Source organism: Herpailurus yagouaroundi, unplaced genomic scaffold, assembly GCF_014898765.1.
Source record: "Herpailurus yagouaroundi ecotype Mexico unplaced genomic scaffold, PumYag 183, whole genome shotgun sequence".
Lineage (NCBI taxonomy): Eukaryota > Metazoa > Chordata > Mammalia > Carnivora > Felidae > Herpailurus > Herpailurus yagouaroundi.
The window spans coordinates 791679-814074 of record NW_024412414.1 but is presented as its reverse complement, the minus strand read 5'-3'; the positions used below and the strand labels follow the sequence as shown (position 1 = coordinate 814074).

Here is a 22396-nt window from a genome sequence, read left to right as displayed (position 1 = left end):
TTTTGTCTGCAGTTCCCACTCACCCCTTCCTCTGGTTCCCTTTAGAGAACGACTGGGGGGGGGGGCCCCGCAACCCCAAGCTCAGACCATATGGCTCAGGTGGGGAAAATCTGGCTCAGTTTCAGGAGGGACATGTGGCTCAGGCCTGGCCAATCAGAGCCTTATGTTCTCATAGCCCTAATGACTGGCCAGGGACCAGCACACAAACCAGTCTCAAGGGAGAGCACTGCCATTGGCAGGTCGGTTGTTAAGCCTGGATCTGCTACAGGGGAGGGCTTGCCCACATAGTTGAGTGGAGCTGGGTGACAGAAACACCAACTGAGCCTCTTGATCCTGCCAGGATGAATCCTGGAATTTTTAGTTCCTTTCCCTGTCCAATACAGAGGAGTATTGCTCTACAGGTGACAATTGCTCACAGTGTAACATTCCTCTCATTCTGGCTACAGGCTAAGAAAGAACACTGTGGGCAATAGGTATTATTTATAATAAAAGGGTGTATGGAACCAGTTTCTCTCTTGGTGTACAGAAAGATAATACCTTGAGTTTATGTAGATCTTTAAAAGTCACTATTGGAGATGTGTGAAAACTTGTAGCTGATGATTTTAGTCTAAATTGAGATACTCAAGTTACTTGGGTTTCAGTTTGGGCACATTTTGTCTGAAAGAGAAATGCGTAATCCTAAATTTTGTCAGTCCACCCTCCTTTGTATGAGGCAATAATTCATAACAATCTCTTTCAGGAAAACACCAAGACAGGGATCTAGGTATGGCATCTGCTTGAGAGGCTTCCAAAGGAGATGGTCAAGAGGCTCGGCTTGAGCTATGTGACACCACATTGCAGAAGCCTCATCACCAGCTCCAGTGACCACGGCCGTCCAGCTGGCTGGAGCTCCAAGTGCTGTGCAGCCTAGGAGTCCAAGGCATGGCTCCAAGGTGCCCTCTGACTGCATAAGCCCTCAGAGGGCAGCCCTGTGCAGCCCTGTAGAGGAAGCCTTGACGTGGAGGGCTGTGGCAGGATGCTGCCTGAGCTGCCCGGGTGCAGACTGAGTCCCAGCTCCAACCCTCCAGGCAGGTAGCCTAAACCACAGAAGGGCTCACAAAACCCACCCTGCTTCCTCCTCCTCTGTCTGCTAACGTGCAAATGGTTATCCTGCAGCTGATCTTTTATTGCCCTTCTTCCTGTATCTTAACAGCTAGGAGCTAAGTGGACATTTGCATGTCACATCAGTTTTATGGGCACACGAAATCAACTGTGTCAGATTTTAAGGGCCACGGTTTTTAGAAACCTACGTGTGTACACAACAGCCCTCACACCAAAAGTTCTAGTGTAAAAAAAGTTCTATCACTTCTGGGAGAAAGAAGAGAAAGATGGCCAAGAATAAAGTAGTATCCAGGAACTAACCATGGATACTGGAAGCCACTAAAAATAAAACACAAGCTCAGGAAGAACTGGAGGGTGTGGCAGAGCAAGAGGGCCAGATGCTCCAGTCACCCTGTGGCTGTGGGAGACATCAGGAGCAGTGCACTACCCTGAGCCAGATGCTCCACAGCACGCCCGTCTCCGCACACACACACACACAGGTAGGAGTCCAGCAGATTCACATCCCACCGTCTAGTGCTAGCTGTGGGGCCACAGGCAAGCAATGCAAGCTCTCGGAGCTTCGGTTTGAAGAGCTAGTGTAGGGATTGAAGAGGGATATACATACAAGCTGCTTCTGCCTGATGCCCCTTTATGGCAATCATTACTGTGCAGTATCACCAGCAGCAGCATCTAGGCCAAGAGTTTTACTTGGAAACGGTGATCCAAAGTATCTGCCATTCGCCACCACAGAACCACAGGTCCTATTTTTCCAATATTGAATGGGTTGATGTAAACAGGTTACCCTCTGGGACTACTGAGGCCTAAGGACAAAGTGTGGGGGTGAGCAAAAGCGAAGGAAGGTTCTCTCCTGTCTCCTCACATAAGATAAAACCTGGCAGCTTGCTCACACTCGTCTTCCTCTTCTCCATTAACTTGCAGGGACAGGTACAATAAATAATGAAAACGAAACCTTCTTACAGTGTTTACCGGAAACTTCTTTCTTGCACATGGCTGAAAATACTGTGCATATGTTAGCATATTGTGCTTGATGATGGACTAACACACACATTCAGCATATTCACAGGCAAGCTATCCACACATCAGACTTTCTACATTTCAAAATGGTACAACCTACTTGGTAGAGAACGTCAGGTTCTAAGTCCTGTCTAAATAAAGTCTGAGAAACTGCCACACATACATGTACTTTCCTCTCTCTTTCAAGCATTAAGTGCTGACTGACTGAAGCTAGAAATAAAAAGAGCTTTGCTTTTTAGCCACTGTGTTTTATTGTGCTACTGAGATATGTTGCTGAAGACCTCTCGTCACGAATGGCCCGTGATCCAAGAGCGGAAATATGTTGAGTCATTAAATATGTGTGGCATTGGTAGATATGACGAGGCTGAACCACACAGGTATATAACCTCTGAAGCCTGACCTTAGAGATAAATCGGACCAAGCAGAAGTAACAGAAATCATGCTTCATATTCATGGCAGTGTTAACATCTACAATGTCACAGTCCCACCACCACCACCCACCCACCCTGTTCTTTGGGCACTCCTTTTTGTGCTCTTATGGCATCCTGTACATGCATTATTCTATCTACCTCCCTGGCCTGCAACTGTTGGTTTAAAGAACTGCCTTCCCAGAGGATTTGAAGGAAGTATGCATATTGGCAAAACTAATTTTCAGTGGTCCACCTGGTGCCTCAAACCTAGGAGATGCACAGATGAGTGTATACAAGTAAAGTCAACGTAAGATGTGTGTTTACTTTAAAGAGTTCGCATTAAAAAAAATTAAAAAAGGAAACATCAAATTCAATTTAAAGGAAAAAAAACCCAGAAATTGTCTGAGAAAACAACAGCAAATCAACTCCTGAAAAAGAGTTCTGCATCTTGGTGATCACATTTATTGAAAGGGTTGGAAAAAATAAAAATACTCTTTAGCTTAAGAATTTTTGAGTTATCTGCAAATCAACTCATTTCAGGAGTGCAAGAATCCTTGGTCATTTCTTAATGTTGAAATTAACGCAGGTTTCTCTTTTGAATGTCTTCTACATTTAAAGAGGCAATCATACAAAGTCTCCTATATTCCATAACACGATAAATTCTTTGTTTCAGCCAACTCTTAATGGAGGGGCAACTAGAACAACACCATCTCCCCGGACAAAGAGCATCGGAATATTCCGTTTTGTTGACTGGAAGAGGAAAAAAAAAAAACAAAACACAACACATTTATACAAATATGTAGTAGTATTATTTATTTTTTGAGAAATTGACAACAACAAAACCCACACAGACGCATCATAACACAACTGATTTAAAAACCTCATCACTCACTTACCTTTGTAGCACAAAGAACCACTTTATTAACTGTTTACTTTTCCAGGATGTCAATAATTGGGGCAAAGATTAGAGCATTCACCAAAACCCACGTTCCTCCTCTTCCTAGCACAGAGCTAGACTACATTACTCACACTTCCTTACAACCTGGTGCAGCCCTGAGACTGGGTTTTGACCAATGGGAAGTAAAAAGAAGTGACTGACTGACCCATAAGCCTCCCACGAATGCCCCTCTATGGTCTTCCTCCCATGACTAGCCGGACTCAGATAATGAACTCTGGAGATGGCAGAGCCGTAAGACAGAGGAAGCCTGGGCCCTTGATTAAGTACCTGGAAGAAAGCTATCATGCTGAACTAAAACTCCACTCAGGACTGTTATGTGGGTGAGAAATAAAATTCCGGCTGCTGTACTGAGCCGTTACATGTTGCTCCTGTGTCCTACTACTGCGCTCACATATGTGGAACGAATACTTGGGGCACTAGCCTATAGGTGGAGCCTTAGGCAGTGAGGAAACAGATATGGAATACAAATATTTGAAATCCTCTTATGCCTGGAGAAAACATTAGGTAAAAATGTTGCCTGCAAAGGCTTGGAAGGTAGCCCAAGGGCCTCCCTAACCTACAGGTTCTAGGGGAAGAGGTTGGAACAAGCCAAATGTTAGTTGCTATTAACCTGATACATTCAGCAAGGCAGTAAGAGATGAGCCCAGGTAAGAACTAACGGGTTTTCAAGCAGAGATCACAAGAAATAGGACTCACAGGGTTTGAAAAGCCAACAGTTTTTAGATCCCAAACTATAGACAATGAACAGGCACAAAAGCTTTGCGGACTGAAGCCCAGCAAACCTTCTCAGTTAAACAAACTCAGCCCTGAAGCAAGAATTAGTTTAAGTGTGCTGCTTTCCCACCCAAATTTACTTTAGCAAATGGCCTAAGGGTGGGAAGAACAGTGGGAAGGAACTAAAATAAATAAAGGCATCTATAGGCTATGTGTAGGCAAGAATGTTGAGGTTACTGGCCCATAGAATTGATTGGAAATGAACAGATCAGATGCACACAAAGTCCTAAGCTCTTAAAGAAATTGCATGCAAAGAAACAGCCCGGCTAAAAAAGCTTTTGACTATTTTTTAGTCTTCCAGCATAAGCAAGTACTTGGCTGTGAAAGCTGAAGCCCCCATTTAGGGTCGCCAGATTTAGCAAATAAAAATATAGAGTGCTCAATTACATTTGAATTCTAGATAAATAGAAGAGAATTTATTTTTTTTTTTTTTTATTTTTTTTTTTTTGGTCTAAGTATGTCCCAAATATTACATGGGGCACACTTAACCTAAAAGCCATTACTTCAAATCCTAGGACAGGGAACATTCACACCTCCCCAGGGGATTCTGCTGTATGTTTCCATTCTTCCCTTTTCCGAAGGCAGGCTTTTTTTGTTTGTTTGTTTTTGGTGAAAATTCTGTCCCTGTTCCGCTCTAATGGCTGTGGGAGGGGCAATAGTAATTAATTCCTCCTTTTCAGGTTCTAGGAATCTATACCACAAGTGACCACATGTGGATCTGACAGAGAGAACAAAAATATTAGTAACAGTTGTCACAGAGAGCAAGATGCAGTAATGACACACTGGAATCAACATGAAGAATCAACTGAATTAGTTACTCATCGGTGTGACTGAAAGAGAGAAGTCCAAGAAAATTCTGTGATTTATGGTCTAAACAACAGAAAATCATGCACTGAGGATAGGGAACTGAGAATGATCTCATTTTGAAGGTGAAGAACACCTTCAAAGGAATTTACCTTCAGATGTACTGAGTTCAAGATAATATCCAATGTGAAAATAGTTTCAATTAGAATACTGGGTATGAAAGAGTGAAGCTCAGAAAAGGAAACAAACTGGAGACACAGACTGATCCACAATCATGACAGCTACCAGTCACCACATGCCATGGCTTTACACATACCAAGTTCAGTGCCTCCTGTTATAATCCTGGGAGGCAGGCACAGTTACTGTCATCTTACAAAAGAGGTCCCCTAAGGCTTAGGAAGTTTCTATAACTTGCTCAAGGTCATGAAACTAACCACTAGCAGCAAAAATGTGAGCCCAGATCTGTGAAGAGCTCAAGCTTTGGTGCTGTACTGATTACTGTTACAGACTCCTACTTACTAAATGACATCACACCTCTGAGGGGAAAAAGAGACACATAGGTTAAAAAATTCAAAACCCATGTTCAGAAGGAGAAAGAAAATTTACAAAGGAGTCAGCAGTCGTTGAAGACAGAAGGAAAGCCAGGATAAAGTAGAAATACAAAAACCATAAAAGGCTAAAAGATGAACACTTACTATGTGCCTGTCACTAACCTGAAGGCTTTTCATGTAACCTCTCAGTGAATCCTAAATAGCTGTATAAAGTGGGTCCTACTACCATCCCCATTTTACCGACAAGGAGACTTAGTCACAGACAGATTGCGTAGTTTGATACAATTAAATAGCTGGCAAGCAAGGGAGTCAAGATTTAATTCCAGTCCTGCAATCTGAGTCTATATTTTAAACCACTATACTCTAGAAGGGTCAAAGACTGGCTTTTCAAATACTTAGAAGACATAGGTGATTTCCTTTTTTTTTTTTTTCCACATTGAACAATGAAATGTGCCAACATTCAGAAGATCTGCATAGCTCCACGAACTAATATTTTCCAAATGACCAGTGCTTGATGTCTCAGAATCACACAATGTAAAAGATCCATTAAAAGGACAAGGTAGTGGGGCACCTGGGTGGCTCAGTCGGTTAAGCATCCAACTTTGGCTCAGGTCATGATCTCACAGTTTGTGAGTTTAAGCCCCATGTCGGGCTCTGTGCTGACAGCTCAGAGCCTGGAGCCTGCTTTGGATTCTGTGTCTCCCTCTCTCTCTGACCCTTCCCCACTTGCAATGTCTCTCTCACTAAAAAATAAATCAACATTAAAAAAAAAAAAAGGACAAGGCAGACCAATGAATTTGCATATAGTAAGAGTATGAAAAGTTCAATGATGTGGTCTCAGATTCCACACTGCAATTAACCTTTAAGAAACTACCACTTGTTGAGTTTTAATGTAGCATCAAACGCGAATACCCACAAAAAATATTCCTCCCTTTTGTAACTACCCGTGAGGAAGGATTTTCAACTACGACATATCATAACAGATTACATGCAGAAAAAGATGTGAGAATCTAGATTTCAATTAGGCCAGGCATTAAAGAAATCTGCAAAAAGGTAAAACAAGGACGCTTCTAAGTATTTTGTCCTGTAGTTGATGTTACTTAAATCAACATGTAATAGGCTCACTATTACGGAGTTAGTGTTTTTAAAATTTCTCCGTTTTAGTTTTTATTAATTATTGATAGCTTAAATTCACATCAAACAAGGAACACTGTCCAGCATTACTCTTACAGACTAACACACATGAGCATCTTAAACTGACATGTATCAGTGAATCCTGGCAACCGGATGAGGTAAGTGCTAGTATTCTTGCCTAACAATGAGGAACTTAAATCTGCCAAGTTAATTCACTGGCCCAACATAACCCAGGTGGGACATGGCCACAACAGCACTATAAATTAGGTCTGTCTGACCCTAAAGTCTTTGCTTTTGATTGCTATACTTTACTTGGGTCCACAAGTAGGTGTCAAATCATGACGGGCTTTTTATAAATAAGTGTTACGCTGTTGGATGTTGAGAACATTTGACATTTTAAAAGTGAAGAACAGAATTCCATGACTTACTTTATATATCTCCTCATAGGTTTCCTCATCAATTTCTATGGTAGTCACAGTCTCTTCCACATCTCCCAATATCATATTTAAATGCTGATCATAAGCCTGCAGTGGAAAGGTGAGCGATCAAGAAACTTAATCATCAAATAAAGGAACAATGAACAGAGCTTACACACACTTTTATACACAAATAAAAAATAATTCTGCTGTGCCAATAAGCTGTTTCTTCACAAATTATTTCCAGTGACAAGTTAACTGACCTGATAAAAATACAAAGCTGTTTATATGGCCTAAAATGAATTTACTCAAAATAATTTGAAATTATTATTTTTTTAAAGTGTCTACCCTATTGGTCATCCAAGACAGTCACATCATTTATAATATTTATGAGAAAAAGCAAATTCGTCACTTTTCAGTAGACTTCTTTCAATTCTCTCTGTAACAGCATGACAAGAGAGATACAGTGAAAGAAATACGATTCTGTAACTGTGAAGAAGATGGCACTCCAGTCTCCCAAAGGTACAAGACAAGACCTCCCTGTGCTAAACTGAACACCACCGCGCGAAACCAGTAGAGCAATACCCGGCCCACGTAAAACCTAGCCAAAATAAACTGTGTTTGGCACCTGTAGGCTCAATCAATAAATGTTGCCATCCTGATAGGGATAGCCTTAATCCAAACTCTAAAGCTCATGTATTTTACTAAAAGGTGAAACTCCAGGGGCCTTGTTCAGAACCCACTTACGCTTACTTCTTTTTTAAAAATTTCTTTTATTTTGGGGCATCTGGGTTGTTCAGTTCGTTGAGTGTCTGACTTTGGCTCAGGTCATGATCTCACAGCTTGTGAGTTCGAGCCCCACATCTGGGCTCTGTGCTGACAGCTCAGAGCCTGGAGCCTGCTTCAGATTCTGTGTCTCCCTCTCTCTCTGCCCCTAACCCACTCGCATTCTGTCTCTGTCTCTCTCAAAAATAAATAAACATTAAAAAAAATTTTTTTTTAATAAAAAAAATTTATTTTTTATTTGAGGCAGGGAGGGTGGGGGAGGGGGGGAGGGAGGGAGAAGGGAGGGAGAGAGAAGGAGGGAGAGAGAGAGAGAGACAGAATCTTAAGGAGGCTCCAAGCTCAGTGTAGAGCCTGACATGGGGCTCAATCCCACCACCCTGGGATCATGACCTGAGCTGAAATCAAGAGTTGGATGCTCAACCGACTGAGCTGCCCAGGTGCCTCTCACTCATGCTCACTTCTAACAAAGGGTTAAATGGTTTACCAGCTCACATCAAAATAAAAGTAACACATCAGCCACATAGCAGCCACTTCTAGCAAAGCATACCAACAAGAGCAAAAATCTATAGATGAGGGCCAGAAAACAAACAAAATATTGGGGGCCATTTAGTATAGAGGCAATGAAGTCTAGAAGGGAACTAAAGAATCCTCCAAGAGGTAAGGCGACATTATCTGTCCCGGGGTGTGTCTCCACATGTCACTGGCCCATGTGTTTAAGCGCAATTCTCTTTTTCTTGGTAAAGTTGCCACTCTTCCATTTCCCAGGGTTCCTCTTCTCATAAAGCCAGCTGTATATCAAGATCACTGTCTTCCTAGGTCCCTGCTTTCTAAGTACAGGACACTCTTTACCTTTAGGTCTTATGGAAGGTGAAATCAAAGTACTTAAGAATGGGGCTGCAGTCAGATTGCCTAGGGTCATATTCTGGACCTTCCTTTAACTTAAGCAAGTAACTTCACCTTTCTAGGCCTGAGCTTCTTCAACTGCATAACCAGGCTAATTAGCGTCTACCTTGATAGGGCTGTTATAAAGGTTAAATGAGACATTACATACAAAACACTTATAATAAAAGCACCTGGAATATAATTAATGCACAAATATGAGCCGTTTTAAATCCCTTTAAGGTAGAATGATGGTAGTAAAAACATATATACAGGAGAGTGACAAGTTGTCAAGAAAAGACAAAACCTTCAGTATACTCTCTTTATGAATAAATAGGACCACTTCAAGGGACCAATCCTATAGAAATATGTACAGATATACACAAAGAAATATGCATAAAAATACATACTGCAGACTTATTTATGGCAGCAAGAAATGGAAAACAATCTAAAAACCACTTTTATAATACACAGAATTCTATGCAGTCCTTAAAAAGAATAAAGGAGGGGCGTCGGGGTGGCTCAGTTGAGCCTTCAACTCTTGATTTCAGCTCAGGTCATGATCCCAGGGTTGGGGGATCAGGCTCTGTGCTGAGCGTGGAGCCTGCTTAAGATTCTCTTTTCCTTTGCCCCTCTCCCCAGCTCACGCTCATTCGCTCTCTAAAAAAAATAAAGCTGAATGGAGATTTATATGCATTTATGATGAATAATTTCCAAGAAAGATTAAGTGAAAAAGAAAGCTGCCCAAAAATATATACAGCAAGATCCCAGTTTTATTTACAGGTGGTGTATATAGTGCAAATGCATGTGTGGGATCACATGTATATGTATTTATGTGTAAATATACAGAAAAGACCTAAAAGATCACAGACCCAATTTCTAAGTGGCTAGCAAAAGAAAAAAATGGGATTTCACCTTTTGCTCTATGTACTTCTGTGCTATTTAATTTTTCTCACAAGAAAACACAAACTTATGTACATATCAGTAATTGATAGAACGTTTAAATAAGAATGGAGAATAAATTCTATTTACAAATAAATAGAAAAAATGAAAGAAATGAAAATGTTCTTTAAAATCACATCATTTCTGTTAGAAAAAATATTAAAGAGGTGGATTAAATGCAGTTGTACTTGACTTGTAGAAATATGGGTGACCTTCCACCTTCTTATCTACATTCAAAATACTCTTCTACATCAGACAGTGTTTATATTTCAAGGGGGTAGTGGTAGGGAGGCATGACAGAGAAATAATCTGATTTCAAGGTAATTTAATAAATTTACTTACATGTAATCTGCCTCGAAGCTCTCTGTCATTCCTCATTTTCACATAAATTCGCTCATCCAGGCTGAGCCTGATGAGATCCAGGGGCTCCTCTACGGTGTTGGTGGTTTGTTGCTGATGAAAGAAACACGCTTAGTAATACAGTACTAGCGAGGGCAGTGTTCAAGTCATTGCTATCCTGTATGACGGTGGGCAAGTTACTTAAACCTCAATGCCTCAGTCTCAGACTCTGTAAAGTGTGGATGACGATAGCGCCTACCTAATACTGTTGTTGTGAGGCTCAAAGGGCATATTATGAAAGCTTAAAACAGTGCCTGGATCATAGTGAGTGCTATGTAAGTGAAGGCTGAAACACACGTACACAGGAAAGAGTTATACAGCAAAATAAGCATGTACTTTGTTCTCTCAAAATCCAAAGCGCCTGACCCAATTTCAGGGTACAGGAAGTCACTGTCTGGGACTTCAACCTTACCTCAAATTTCATTTAGTGATTTGAAAAAATTTCATTTAATGATTACCACACACTAATCAGAATGCCAAGGAGAGATTCAATCTGGGGCAGGTTGAGTTTAGGGTGCCAACTGGCCACTAAGATGAATATATTTAGCAGGGAGTATTGAATACTGGTTGAAAGCACTAGTTTTGAAGTCAGGCAGTGTGTGTTCAACTCCTGAATCTGAAACTTGTGAATTCGGATTAAAAAAAAAAAAAAATCATGCCATCTCTGAGCATCAGCTTCCTTGTTCGTAAAATGAGGACGCCATAATCTTCCCTTCATGATACTTGCAAGGACTGGATGAGCTAATGTATTAAGTTAACGTATTAAGTGTATTCACAATAGTAAATGGCACACTGAAAGTACTTAAAAATGGTTCTTGTTATTTCCAATTGAAGAACTGCTGGAAATATAGGTCCCAGAGAGATCAGGGCTAGGATGACTTGGGAGTCATCCAAATGCAAGGGATGGGTAGGCAGGAAAGTAGGTAAGATTATTCAAGGAGTTTCTCTGGTGAGTACATCAGGCCAGTGGCAGAATGCGACTGAAAGTTACAGGCTCTACAGTCTTAAAAAAGCTAGAATCTAGAAAAAAAAAAAATTCCTAACCTCAACTGGTCCTCAATCCCAATTAAACAGGTGCTTGTCAAAGACCAGCTAACCAACTACTACATTACGGTAGAGCGGTCAGTCTCTGCCCTCAAGGAGTTCATTCTAGTGGGGAGAGGGGTATGAATAAATATATAGTAATACTACAAGAACAGACACACCACAGAGCCCTACTGCTCCTTTGGCTATAGTCTACAATACCCACTGTCCATACTTTTCATCCTGTAGCTTTAAATTTGCCTTTTCAAAGAAGCCTCCCTGATTAACCAATTCATTCGTTCAATAAATATTTGTTCAGGGTTTCCAGCACTGTTCTCAACCTGGAGGACAGAATGGTGAACAAAACCCTGCTCTTAAGGATCTCACATTCGAGTGGGGAAAGACAGACGTTGAACATCGAAGGGTCTACTTACTATGAACAAATAACATGCTACGAAAAAAAATAAAGCAGACTGGGAAAGAGTACTATTTTATGCAAGCGGCCAGATAAATCCTCGTTGATGAGGTGAAGTTTCAGGAGAAAGCTAGGTTGTGGCCTGATCCACAAATATATCTTAGGAAGAGCATTTTCGGTTAAAGGAGAGAAGATGAGAAAGCCTGGAGGACCATCATATTATTTTATATACCAGGTCCTTGCTTGTTTTCTTCATGCCACATCACAGTTCCTACATATTGCAAGTTTGTTTACTTATCTGCCCTTCCAGAGAACATAAGCTCCAAGTGGGGACAGGGCTCACGTTTGTCAATGCCGGTGTCCCTGGTGCTTAGAGCGGAGTCTAACCATACAAGTTGATGTTTACTACTCATTTGCTGAACGAGTAACAACCGTTGCGCTCATAATAGTAACTATTTAGCTTTATTATCACCTTTTCTACCAGAATGCCGACATCTCCGTGAGGCAGGCAGGGATAATCATTCCCATACCACTGATGAAGATGAGATACAAGGGAAAGGAAGTGACGAGTGTGAAGAATAATTAGTTTTCAGGCGGGCTTCCAAGGGGAAACCATCTCAGGGCTTGAGACAAAATTCGGAGGGGGCGCGGTTACCAAAGGGAAGATTAAAAGTCGTGATAACCTAGAAACAGGGCGGCATGAAGGCCACCTTTCGGTGAGCTTGGAGAAAGTAGCCTGGGACGCAAAGCCGAACAGGGTGAGGGCTAGCAGTGGAAAAGCCGCTCTGGAGTGAGCCCCTCAAAATACACTCACCTGGTCCACGTCGTCCGCCATGCTTCAAACCCTGCGCTCTTTCCGGCCTCTCGCGAGAGTACGCGAGCCGCTCGCGCGCTCCCCTCCCCCCGCCGCTGTCTCCGGAAACGCGAAAAATACAATGAGCCGGAAGTAGAGAGAAATTCCCTCTGCGCCGTCTTGCTTTGTACAGTTTGTATTGGTCATTTGAGGCTGAGGCTGGGGCGGAGCTTCATCGGCGTAGACTTGGCCTATAAGGAAAGGGCTGGCGATGCCTCGCCCCGCTGGAGGCGGAGCTTGCGCTCCCATTCCCGCGGCTTAGTGCGTCAATCTCCGGGAGTCTTGCCTGGGCAACATGGTTCGGAAGCGTGCGGCCGGTAGGGAGCCGCAGGGACGTGAACCGTGCGGCCGGAAGGCCAAGGGCAAGAGCACGGCCCGGCGTGAGGAGAAGGAGGCGGGTGAGAGCGAGACCGAGCCGGGCTTAGGGGTAGATGCTCATGCTCAAGGAGGGCAGGAAACAAGATGCGGGGGTGGGGGGAGCTGACTTCTGGAGGTGAGGGGGCGGAGAATACCCTGTTTGCCTTGAGCGGAGCCGGCGTTAACGGCGGCCCGGGGAGGCGGGCGGTTGTGCCACTGCTTGGGTCCTCACCGACGTCGCGGTGCTTTAGTCCTCGGGAGGACTGATGCGCCGTGGGGGTTCCCCTGGAGCTCAACCTGACCATTGGCTCTCCGGCGTTGCCTCTTTCCTGCTCCCTGTTGCCCACAGGATGCTGTCCAGCCTCCTGCAGATGCAAAGGGCTGAATAGGGCAAAAGGCATTACAGTTGTTTTGTGGCCCCCAGAAGACGGATGGACCAGAGTGCTGTAATGTGCGGACTCCCAGAATAATATCTTCAGTTAAATCTCACCCCAGAGTTCCAGATTCGGATCCAACCTGACTTCTCCACCTGGATGTCGAATAGGTTTCTTATTTTCGTCAAGGGCAAAGCAAAACTCTTGCTTTTCCCCTTTAAGCCTGTTTCTTCCCCACCTTTTCCCATTCAATAAATGATCCCTTCACCCACTTGTTAAAGCAAGCCTCTCCTTTTCATTACACATACACATCTAATCCGTCAGCAGGTTCTACCAATCCAACCTCAGAGCTGTATCTCAGATCCCTCCACTTCTCTTTATTTCCGTGGTTACAGCCCCTGCCTAAGCCACCATCACTTTTCATTTGAAGGACCACAGTTGCTTTACTGGTCTCCCTACTTCCCCACTTCTCTGCAATGGTTTTCTACCTGGCAGCCCAAATGATTAAAAACAATAATAATAATAATCAGATCGTGCCATGTTCCTACCTCAAACCTGTGGCTTCCCATTGCTCTTGGCCTAAAATCCAAATTCCTTACCATGGCTTGCAAGACCTTACATGATTTGGCTGCTGCTACTTCTGTTGTCTTTTAGGACTCTTTGCCAGATACCCTCCTTATTGGCTTCCTGTCTGTTCCTCAAATATGCCATGTTATTTCTCACCTTGAGCCTTTGCCTTTGATATTCCTTCTGCCTACAATGTTCTCCCATGGCTCTAGGGTGGCTGATTTCTTCTGTTCCTTCACATCTGAACTTACACTGCTTTGAGTGTCTGATCTAAGGTGATCCTTACCAGGTACTCCTTCACAGGCCCTCACAGCCTCTGTTGCATAATGTAATGATCTTGTTAATTTATTTGCTTCCTTTTAGGGTAGCCCGTCTTACTACCATTTAAGTTTATGCAAATGTGTTTTATTTTTTGCTGTGTCCTGTATTGTCCTCTCCCTCTTCCCTGCATATGCCAAGTGCTCAATAAATGTTTTCAATAATTGCATAGTGCATGCTGTAGAAGGGATTTCTGGCATTTCTAAAATAATCTGAATAGAAGTTTCGGTAACCAACAAGGATTCCTATGACACTAGGTTCAATACTATGATTATATAAGTTCAACATTCATTAGTAAATAGGCAAATGGAAGTCATTTCCAAACTTAGAAGGTAATTTACCCCACAGTTAATGCTGTGGGTTCCATTTTATTGATTTACTCATTCAGGTAATTTACCTTTACACAAAGGTAAATTGCCCTTTACACAAAGTATTCAAGACAATGATATTTTGGAAGAAGGTAGCAGGCTTTGTGGCTTTTGAAGGAACAATCAAGTTTGGAGAGATTGGGAAATGCTCTCTGAAGGAGATACATTTGATCTGTGACTTTAAGGATGGGTAACATTTCAGCATATGGCTGTGAAAAGGGGTTGTTATTGCAGTCAGAGGGAATGTATTCTGAATATGTGGCACTTCAGGAGTTCGAAGTTTTAACCTGATGGAAATGCCACCTGCCTGGGTACCATTTCTTCCAGCTTAATACTTGATCTGGACTCCAGGTTGGTGCAACTTAGTAGTTATATGCACTGGTGCAAATTATTTTAGACAAATAGTTTACCTCTCTGAACCTCATCTCTGAAACACAATACTACCTTTCAGGGTAGTTGTGTTTGCGAGTGAGCTAGAAGCATCTGCCACGGTCCACGTCAGGTAATCAGATGGGCTACCTTCTATCGGTTCCACCTAGGTATAGGTGAGGAAGCACCCGGGCATGAGTCAGACCCTGCTAGCTAGAGGAGCTTGGCAGTAAGTTCTCTTCAAGGAAGAGTTACAATTTTTGCTGTGGTTGGGTCGAAGAACAGTCTGGTTGTGGATTGGGCTACAGTTCACACTGATTTGATGACTTTACAGTATAGTTTCTGAGCACCTCATTGCATGCCAAAGAAGGTGACACTTGGCTGCTTTCAACGCCTAGGGACAAAGAAAACAGTCTTCCACATTATTTCCTTGTTTCTATTAGGGCATGTCTAATTTCTTTATGTTTCTTCCCTCTGTTAATGCTTTCGTCACTGTGAATCATTAATTCCTTCAATAAATATTTACTGAGAACCTGCTATGTCCAGGCACTGTTCTCAGTCCTGGAATTAATAGTAGTGAACAGGACAGTCACGATCCCTGTTCTCATGATGCTTACAATCTGTGGGGGAGGTGGGGGGGGCAGACAATAACAACTTAAATAAATTCATGCAGCGATACAAGTTACGAAAAGAAGTAGAACAGGCAATAGAACTGCCATGGGGGTGAGGAGGAAGCAGCTAAGTCAGAATTGGTAGTCAAGGAAGGCCTCTTTGAGGAGGTGATTGATAGTTTGAACGAATTACTGAATGTCCTGAAGGAGCCATTCATAGGAAGTTCTGAGGGAAGGCAGAGGAAGCTGTAAGTTTTAACAACTTAGGAGGAAATGAAATGAAATGAGCTTGGCCGGTTGGCTGGACACAGTGAGTGGGGGGCGAGTGGTAGAAATTGAGGTGGGAGAAGTGGACAGGACTCTTAGTTTGGAGACCAAACTAAGTTTGTATTTTATTCTAAGCACTATGGGATGCCGCTGGCAGTTTTAAGCAGGTATTATTAAATCTCACTGGAAGGTCAAGTAGACCATGTGGTAATTCCTGCCTTTCTGAAATAACCACATTGGCCTCAAGGAGGCTGGTTAGGTAACTCTAGATCTTGGAGAGTGCTAGAAAATAGCTCTCTGGATTCTCTGGGACCCAAAAAACCATAAAGAATAAAGAAAAAAAATAACCTATGTTTCTACCATCCAGAAAGAAGCACCACTGAATAGTGGTATATTTTGTTCAAGTTTGTTTTTCTAAGTAGTGGAAACCACACAGTAAAAACATATTTGCATGCTTAACATTTTATTAGATGTCATTTTCCTTTGTCTTAAAAGGTGACTGAATTACCTTCCATTGTGTGACTGTACATAATTATTATGTCATGGTTGGGCATTCAGATTTTTAAAATTTGGGGTATTACAGTAGCCACCCCCCCCCCGCCCCGCATCTGCAGGGATATGTTTCAAAGTCCCCCCCTCCCCTCACAACAGTGGATGTCTGAAACACAGTACTGAACCCTGTATATGCTGTTTTTTTCCTAGACTCCATACCTATGATAAAGTTTAATTGATAAAACTAGGCACAGTAAGAGATTGGCAACACTAATAATGAATAGAAGTTCAAACAATATATTGTAATAAAAGTTAATGTTTGTTTATTTTTGATAGAGGGAGAGTGCGAGCAGGGGAGGGCAGAGAGAGGGAGACAGAATCCGAATCCAAAGCAGGCTCCAGAGCCTGACGTGGGGCTTGATCTCACAAACCTTGAGATCTTGACTTGAGCCAAAGTTAGATGCTTACTTAACCTACTGAGCCACCTAAGTGCCCCAGCCTTCTAATTCTTATGTGAGATGATAAAATGCCTAACTGATGAGGTAAATAACAGGCATTGTGAAGTAGCCTTAGGCCACTGTTGACCTTTAGGAGTTTGTCAGGAGGTTCGGTTGTTCCTCACTGCAGTTGAGCAGTGGGTTGAGTGGGAAACTAAAACCGTGGGTAAGGGGGGATTACTGTATGAATGATGATACTATGGGCATCTTTTTGATTCACAGTTTCTTTGTTTCCTTTCTTGCCCCCTTTTAACTCCTCTACCTCTCTCTTCAAAGCACAGAAACACAATTGTGTTTTTTAAGCAACCAAAAAAGTTTGGTGAGGAGGAAACAGTGCTTTTGAAGTATCCTCTCGCGTGCATTTTTAGATTAGTAAAAATGAAAGAGTTTCACATCTGTTTGTTTTACATCTATTCATAGAGGGCTAAGAAGTGTTAAAGATCCAGGAATTCTGACACCCTACTCAAACTGTGAAGTCATAAACCCTCAAGCAGCTAAATGTCTCCAGATTCTAAATATTTTTGAAATTGTTTGTTTCCATTAAAATGTTCAAAACACAAGAATGCATAGAGTCCTTTTATAAAACATTCTAAAGAAACTGATCAGTGATTTTATCTAGCATTAGAACATATGTTCCACTATAAGAGAAATTTATGAAAATTATGACCATCATAGGGTTTTTCCCCCATGCAAAAGTATATTCTTGGGGAATATAAGTATGTATCCATAGAGTCAGTAAGACAAACCATAAATGGAACGAATCAATCTGATACTAGGTTAATATTGCCGCACCTCAATAAAGGCTAAAGTATTTTTGTTTTCCAAAATTAATTGAAGCAGAGTCATGCAAAGGCAAAGGAGGATTCTTTATTTCAGATTCAGGATCAATTATTTTTATGAACATGTTTGCAAAATAGAAGCCATCTTCCCCTGCCGTGTTACTATTTATTAAAAGTTGATTTACTGATACCTGTTAAGAAACAGACTGTATTTCTAGATACCCTGATTTAACGAAAGCCAGCAGCTTGTGCCTTTTTTAAATTTCCCTTTAACAAAAACCAACAATGATTATTTTAAGGAAGCAAAGGTATTTCTGAATTACTACTGTTATTCCAACCCTAAGTTTGCTGAGGTGGTTGGTAAATGAGTGCCTTTGGGTTAGATTGGAAAGGTTTCATAACTGTTTTGAGCAGGGTTTGGTTGTGAAAGGTGGCGGAAACATGGATTAGTAGCAGTAGGGTTGTGGTAAAACTTGGACATGCTTCTGAACTCCAAACATTTCACTTAGAAGTGAGTTACCCCTAAAATAAATAACTAGTCTTGGCAGGTAGTCAATAAGCAAGGTGCTCATAGCAGATTGATGTACTTTCCTTCCTGGATACTAGCTGCAGTTTGAGATTTGAAAGCTACATTTTTGAGTCATGTGGCAGTGTCTGTCGTCCCAGGAGGAGTAGAATAAAATGCTGGTAAAAGGAGTGAGTTTTTACTGTGAGTGCGGGTGTAAGTTGGAGTAGAGACAGAAGGCTGCAGGCTGATTGCTGAACAGATGGGACGGTGACCCGGTGACGGAGATGTGGCCTGGAGAGAGGTGACAGAAAGGGGCTTTTCATCATGTGCCTGTGAAAACACACTGCCTCCGCCTTTCCTGTGTCCCTTACCTCATGTTCCATGTGGTCATCTAGATGTCTTGCAAGATGAGAAACCTCTAAAGAGGAGCCTTCTCTCCAAAGTCTCACGAGAAACCAGGAAGAGAGGTTGCAGTGATCCCGGGGGCCCCGCACACAGTCCAGCCAAAAGGAAGGCGGCCAAGGTGACTGTTAAATCTGAAAATGCCGAGGTGAAGGATGAAGCTCTCAGCGATGGGGAGGACCTCAGGTGAGATGGCTGAGAAGCTTCCTGCCAGGTCTTGATTGCTGCCATCAGGGAGGTGTGAGTAATAAAACCTCCCCTTTTTTGCTCGTCACTAGGATCCGTGCAAAAGACGGGATCTTTAAACTCTTCCAGCTAGAGCTCAGACCACTAGTAAGATTCTTCTTAGCGGTTACAGTTGGCCGTTGAACAGCCAGGCTTGAACTGCAGGGGTCCACTTATACGTGGGTTTTGTGTGTGTGTGTGTTTTATGATAAATACAGTAAGCTATGTAAATGTAGTTTTTCTTCCTTGTGATATTTCAAATAACATTTTCTTTTCTCCAGCTGACCTTATGGTAAGAATACAGCAGACAAGACATATAACATGCAAAATATGTGTTAAACACTGTGTGTGTTCTCTATCGGTAAGACTCCCAGTCAACAGAAGCCTAGTAGTAGTTAGTAGTATTTCGGGGAGTTAAAAGTTCTGTGCGTATTTTCAGTTTTTCAAGGGTATATAGTTTACCTCTCAAACTTTTCAGATAACAGTGACAGTGTGCAGAAAGTGATTTATTTATGGTTACGCAGCTAGATGGTGGCAAAAACCAGGTGAGACCCGGGTCTTCTGACTCGCGGTCCAGTGCTCTTTCTCCTGCATAAAGGTACTCCATCCCAAAAATACTGGCCTGCCATTCCAGCTCTCTCTTGTACTGTCCTCGAGCACACTCTCCTCCCACCCAGCTGGACTTCTTGTCCCTCCTGCTTTGCCACCTGAGTTGTGCTCATTCTTCCCTGTGCCTGGAATGTCTTCTTCCACCTAGAAGATGTGGATCAGAATCCATTTTCTTGACAGTTTCATTGATTCTTCCCTCCTTTCCTCTGGTTTCTTGCAGCGTCTCTTACGAGTGTAGCTTGTCTGCCTCGTGTTGTGCTTATTTGTGCCCATGTCACGTACTGCACCTGCTCCCCTGGAAGCTCTCTGAGGCCTGGAACCACTCCTGGTTCGTTTTCGTGTGCCCTGTGGCATCTAGGAAAGGACCTTTTGTTTGGCAGAAACTGAGCAAGATTTTTGCAGTGAATGCACATTCTTAGTAATATGTGGTGGACAGGGATTACAAGCCCAGTGATCTTCCACCTCCCAGGAAAGTTGTGGGGAAGAGAGGAAGAGGAAAACCAGAGGCAGTAGTCCCTTCAAAAACAAATCTTCAATCTTAGTGTTGGCTTTTCCAGCAACCTCCAGTCCTGGCAGAGAACAGTCGCCCAGGTGAGGGCAACAGTAGACAAGAGCATGAGGAAGCAGGTCAATTTTGCACTCAGTTCATCTCCCTTTCCCTTAGGCTTTCCCTCAATCTGTCTCTGAGCTTACTGTTTCCTGGCTGCCCGTCCGCACTAGTTGGATTCTTTCTCCAGAGAAATCCACATACAGATAGACCAGGATACAGTCAGTTGAAGCTCTGGGACCTCCTTTCCCTTTCTGTTGAGAGTCCACTGCAGTCAAACCCATAGCACACGGACATTTCCATTACATTCACTCAGGAGAAATGTTTTTGTTTCTGTGGCATTGAGAGGGAGAAGCAGGCTAAAAAGGCAAAATGTGGAGTTTTAGAGCTGAAGACTGAGGATCGGTTATTTTAAATGTCTGTGCTGAAATCCGAGATGATGATGTCACCACTGTCAAACATTACAAAAGCTGAAAAGTAACTCAGAGCTCTAAACACATTTTAGAATGTATATGAAGTTGCAAAGAGTAGGTTACATATTAACAACCATTTCATCTTGGGCCAGTTAGTCAGCTGTGGCCACTTCCCCGTGTCCTTATCTACTGAACCAGCTAGCTGCCAAACTTTTGTTGTTGTGTATGACAGAGCTGCATACAGTCACATCCCTGCATACCCTGAAGTTAGAATTCCACCAGCTTCTGTCTCCTTACATCATAATTCTTAAAGTGGGGGGAAACAAACATCTGAGTTGGCTCCTGGTAGGACCAGCAAATGGGAATCCCCTCTTCTCCGTTGTGGTGCCCACCTGCACGTGTAGACACCCAGACACCACAGCTTTTACATCTGGAACTCCCATTATTACTGTAGTTCCTTCTGACGTTCCCTGTACTCCCTGCAGGCTCAGCTGCGTTTTCCCTCACACAGCTCTAGGTTGTAGGGTCATTGTGTTCTTTCTGACAGCACATCCAGCGTCAGACTGATGATCAGAGCACATCTTGAGGAGCACTTGGGACCCACGCCGATGGAGGGTATGAAGCTCAGAGCTCACACGTCATCTTTACGTAATTGCGACAGGTTCTCAGCAAATAGAAGGAGTCCTTCTAGGGTATGGGAATCTTCTTCACCTTCCCTCCTGTGATCTTTACACAGGGACTTTGCAAGTGCCCCCAAGAAGGCACACCATCCAAAGAGAGAGGCTGCTGTGGACAAAGGCAGCTGTGAAGGAGACGAGGAGGAAGAAAGTGACGATGATTGGGAAGAGGTAGAAGGTAAAAACATCAGAGCTGTGTGATTGTGTTTTTCTGGTTGAATCGGCTTAGAGGCATGTCACTTAGCTACCCGTTGTTCCCTTTCGAAACTAAGATCTAATAAGGTTGCAGTAGGGACTTGCTTTTGATGCAAGGAAAAATTCATGACCAGGTTACCGAAAAGGTATGGTCTTCCTCTGGTGGCTGTCAGGAGTAGATTGTGAAAGAGAGAGGCAACGTCATCTCGTAGAAAGCACGCAGGCTTTGAGTCCTGGGTTCAGAGCCCAGCTTTGTCACTTATAGTGGAGTGAGCAAATCCACCTGTCAGAGCTGAGTTTTTTCACCGATGACATTCAGTAAGCATTGAATGCTCCCTGTGAGCTGTGCACAGGCTGGGATCCAGAACTGTGTTGGCGGAGGAAAGGTTTGCAAATGTAATGGGCCTAAAGCCTCATATATTCACAGTAAGTGGCAGCTAATATTATCATCCCTGATTCCTTCTGTGTAGCTTGACTCTATCTCAGCTCTTGATTTGGAAAATGATTTTTGAAAACCAACAAAAATTTTTTAATGTAGTACATAGACCCCACCTAGATTCCTAACTGTAACATTTGCCATATTGAATGTGTCTTTCTCTCTGCATATATACATTGTAGAACCATTTGAAAGTAAGTTGCAAGGGCGCCGGGGTGGCTCAGTTTCAGGATATGATCTCACAGTTCACCGGGTTAAGCCCCAAATCTGGCTCTGAGCTGACAGTGGGGAGCCTGCTTGGGATTCTCTCCCCCTCTCTCTGCCCCTCTCCTGCTTGTATGCATGCACTGCTCTCTCTGTCTCGGAAAAATAAACATTTAAAAAGAAAATAAGTTGCAGACACCCTGGCACTTTACTTGTAAATACTTCATGCATTTCAAGAATAAGACATTCTCCTACATGATAAAATATTTTCATACCTAAGAAAATGAAAAGTCCCCATTTGTTACAAAAATATCCTTCCTAGGTATGTTTTTCTTTGTTGCTAATCCAGGATCTAAGCTGTGAGCCTTGTATTTGGTTATACCACTTTATTCTCCTTTAGTCTAGAACAGTATGTGTTACCCAGCCCTGTTTTTTCACTTGTGGAACACTGCTGTTTTTGAAGAGTCGTGGCCTCTTCTTTTGTGGGATGTCTCATAGTCTAGTTTTGTCTGACAGACAGTCACACATCTCAGGGTGGTGGTAACGGGTTTCAGTGTCTCTTGGTTTCTTACACATGTAAGGTTTACCTGAATTTAGGTTCAGCTCTTAATACTGCATCCGTTAAGAGGCACCTAATATCAGGTTGTCCTACTAGTGACGCAAAGTTCGATCGTGTAAGGTGGTCCTGCCAGGTTGCAACAATATAAAGGTACATTTTTTCC

The 22396-nt window shown here is 42.7% G+C and overlaps 2 protein-coding genes across 3 annotated transcripts in view; one reads left to right on the top strand and one right to left on the bottom strand.

Annotated features, from left to right (window-relative positions):
* Positions 1–2959: 2959 nt before the first annotated feature.
* Positions 2960–12552, bottom strand: LSM3 (LSM3 homolog, U6 small nuclear RNA and mRNA degradation associated). Its single transcript, XM_040491874.1, has 4 exons — positions 12421–12552; positions 10112–10222; positions 7175–7270; positions 2960–3275 (listed from the first exon to the last, which is right to left on the bottom strand). The coding sequence occupies exons 1-4, from the start codon at positions 12439–12441 to the stop codon at positions 3195–3197; spliced, it is 309 nt and encodes a 102-aa protein (XP_040347808.1). The 5' UTR covers positions 12442–12552; the 3' UTR covers positions 2960–3194.
* Positions 12553–12642: 90 nt separating this feature from the next.
* The window catches only part of XPC (XPC complex subunit, DNA damage recognition and repair factor), a 28954-nt gene continuing 19200 nt past the window's right edge, over positions 12643–22396 (top strand). For both annotated transcript variants that reach the window (XM_040491872.1, XM_040491873.1), the window contains exons 1-3: positions 12643–12857; positions 18362–18554; positions 20899–21017. In XM_040491872.1, the coding sequence (XP_040347806.1) occupies positions 12755–12857; positions 18362–18554; positions 20899–21017 (415 nt within the window). In that variant the 5' untranslated portion in view covers positions 12643–12754. The remainder of the gene's footprint in view (positions 12858–18361; positions 18555–20898; positions 21018–22396) is intronic.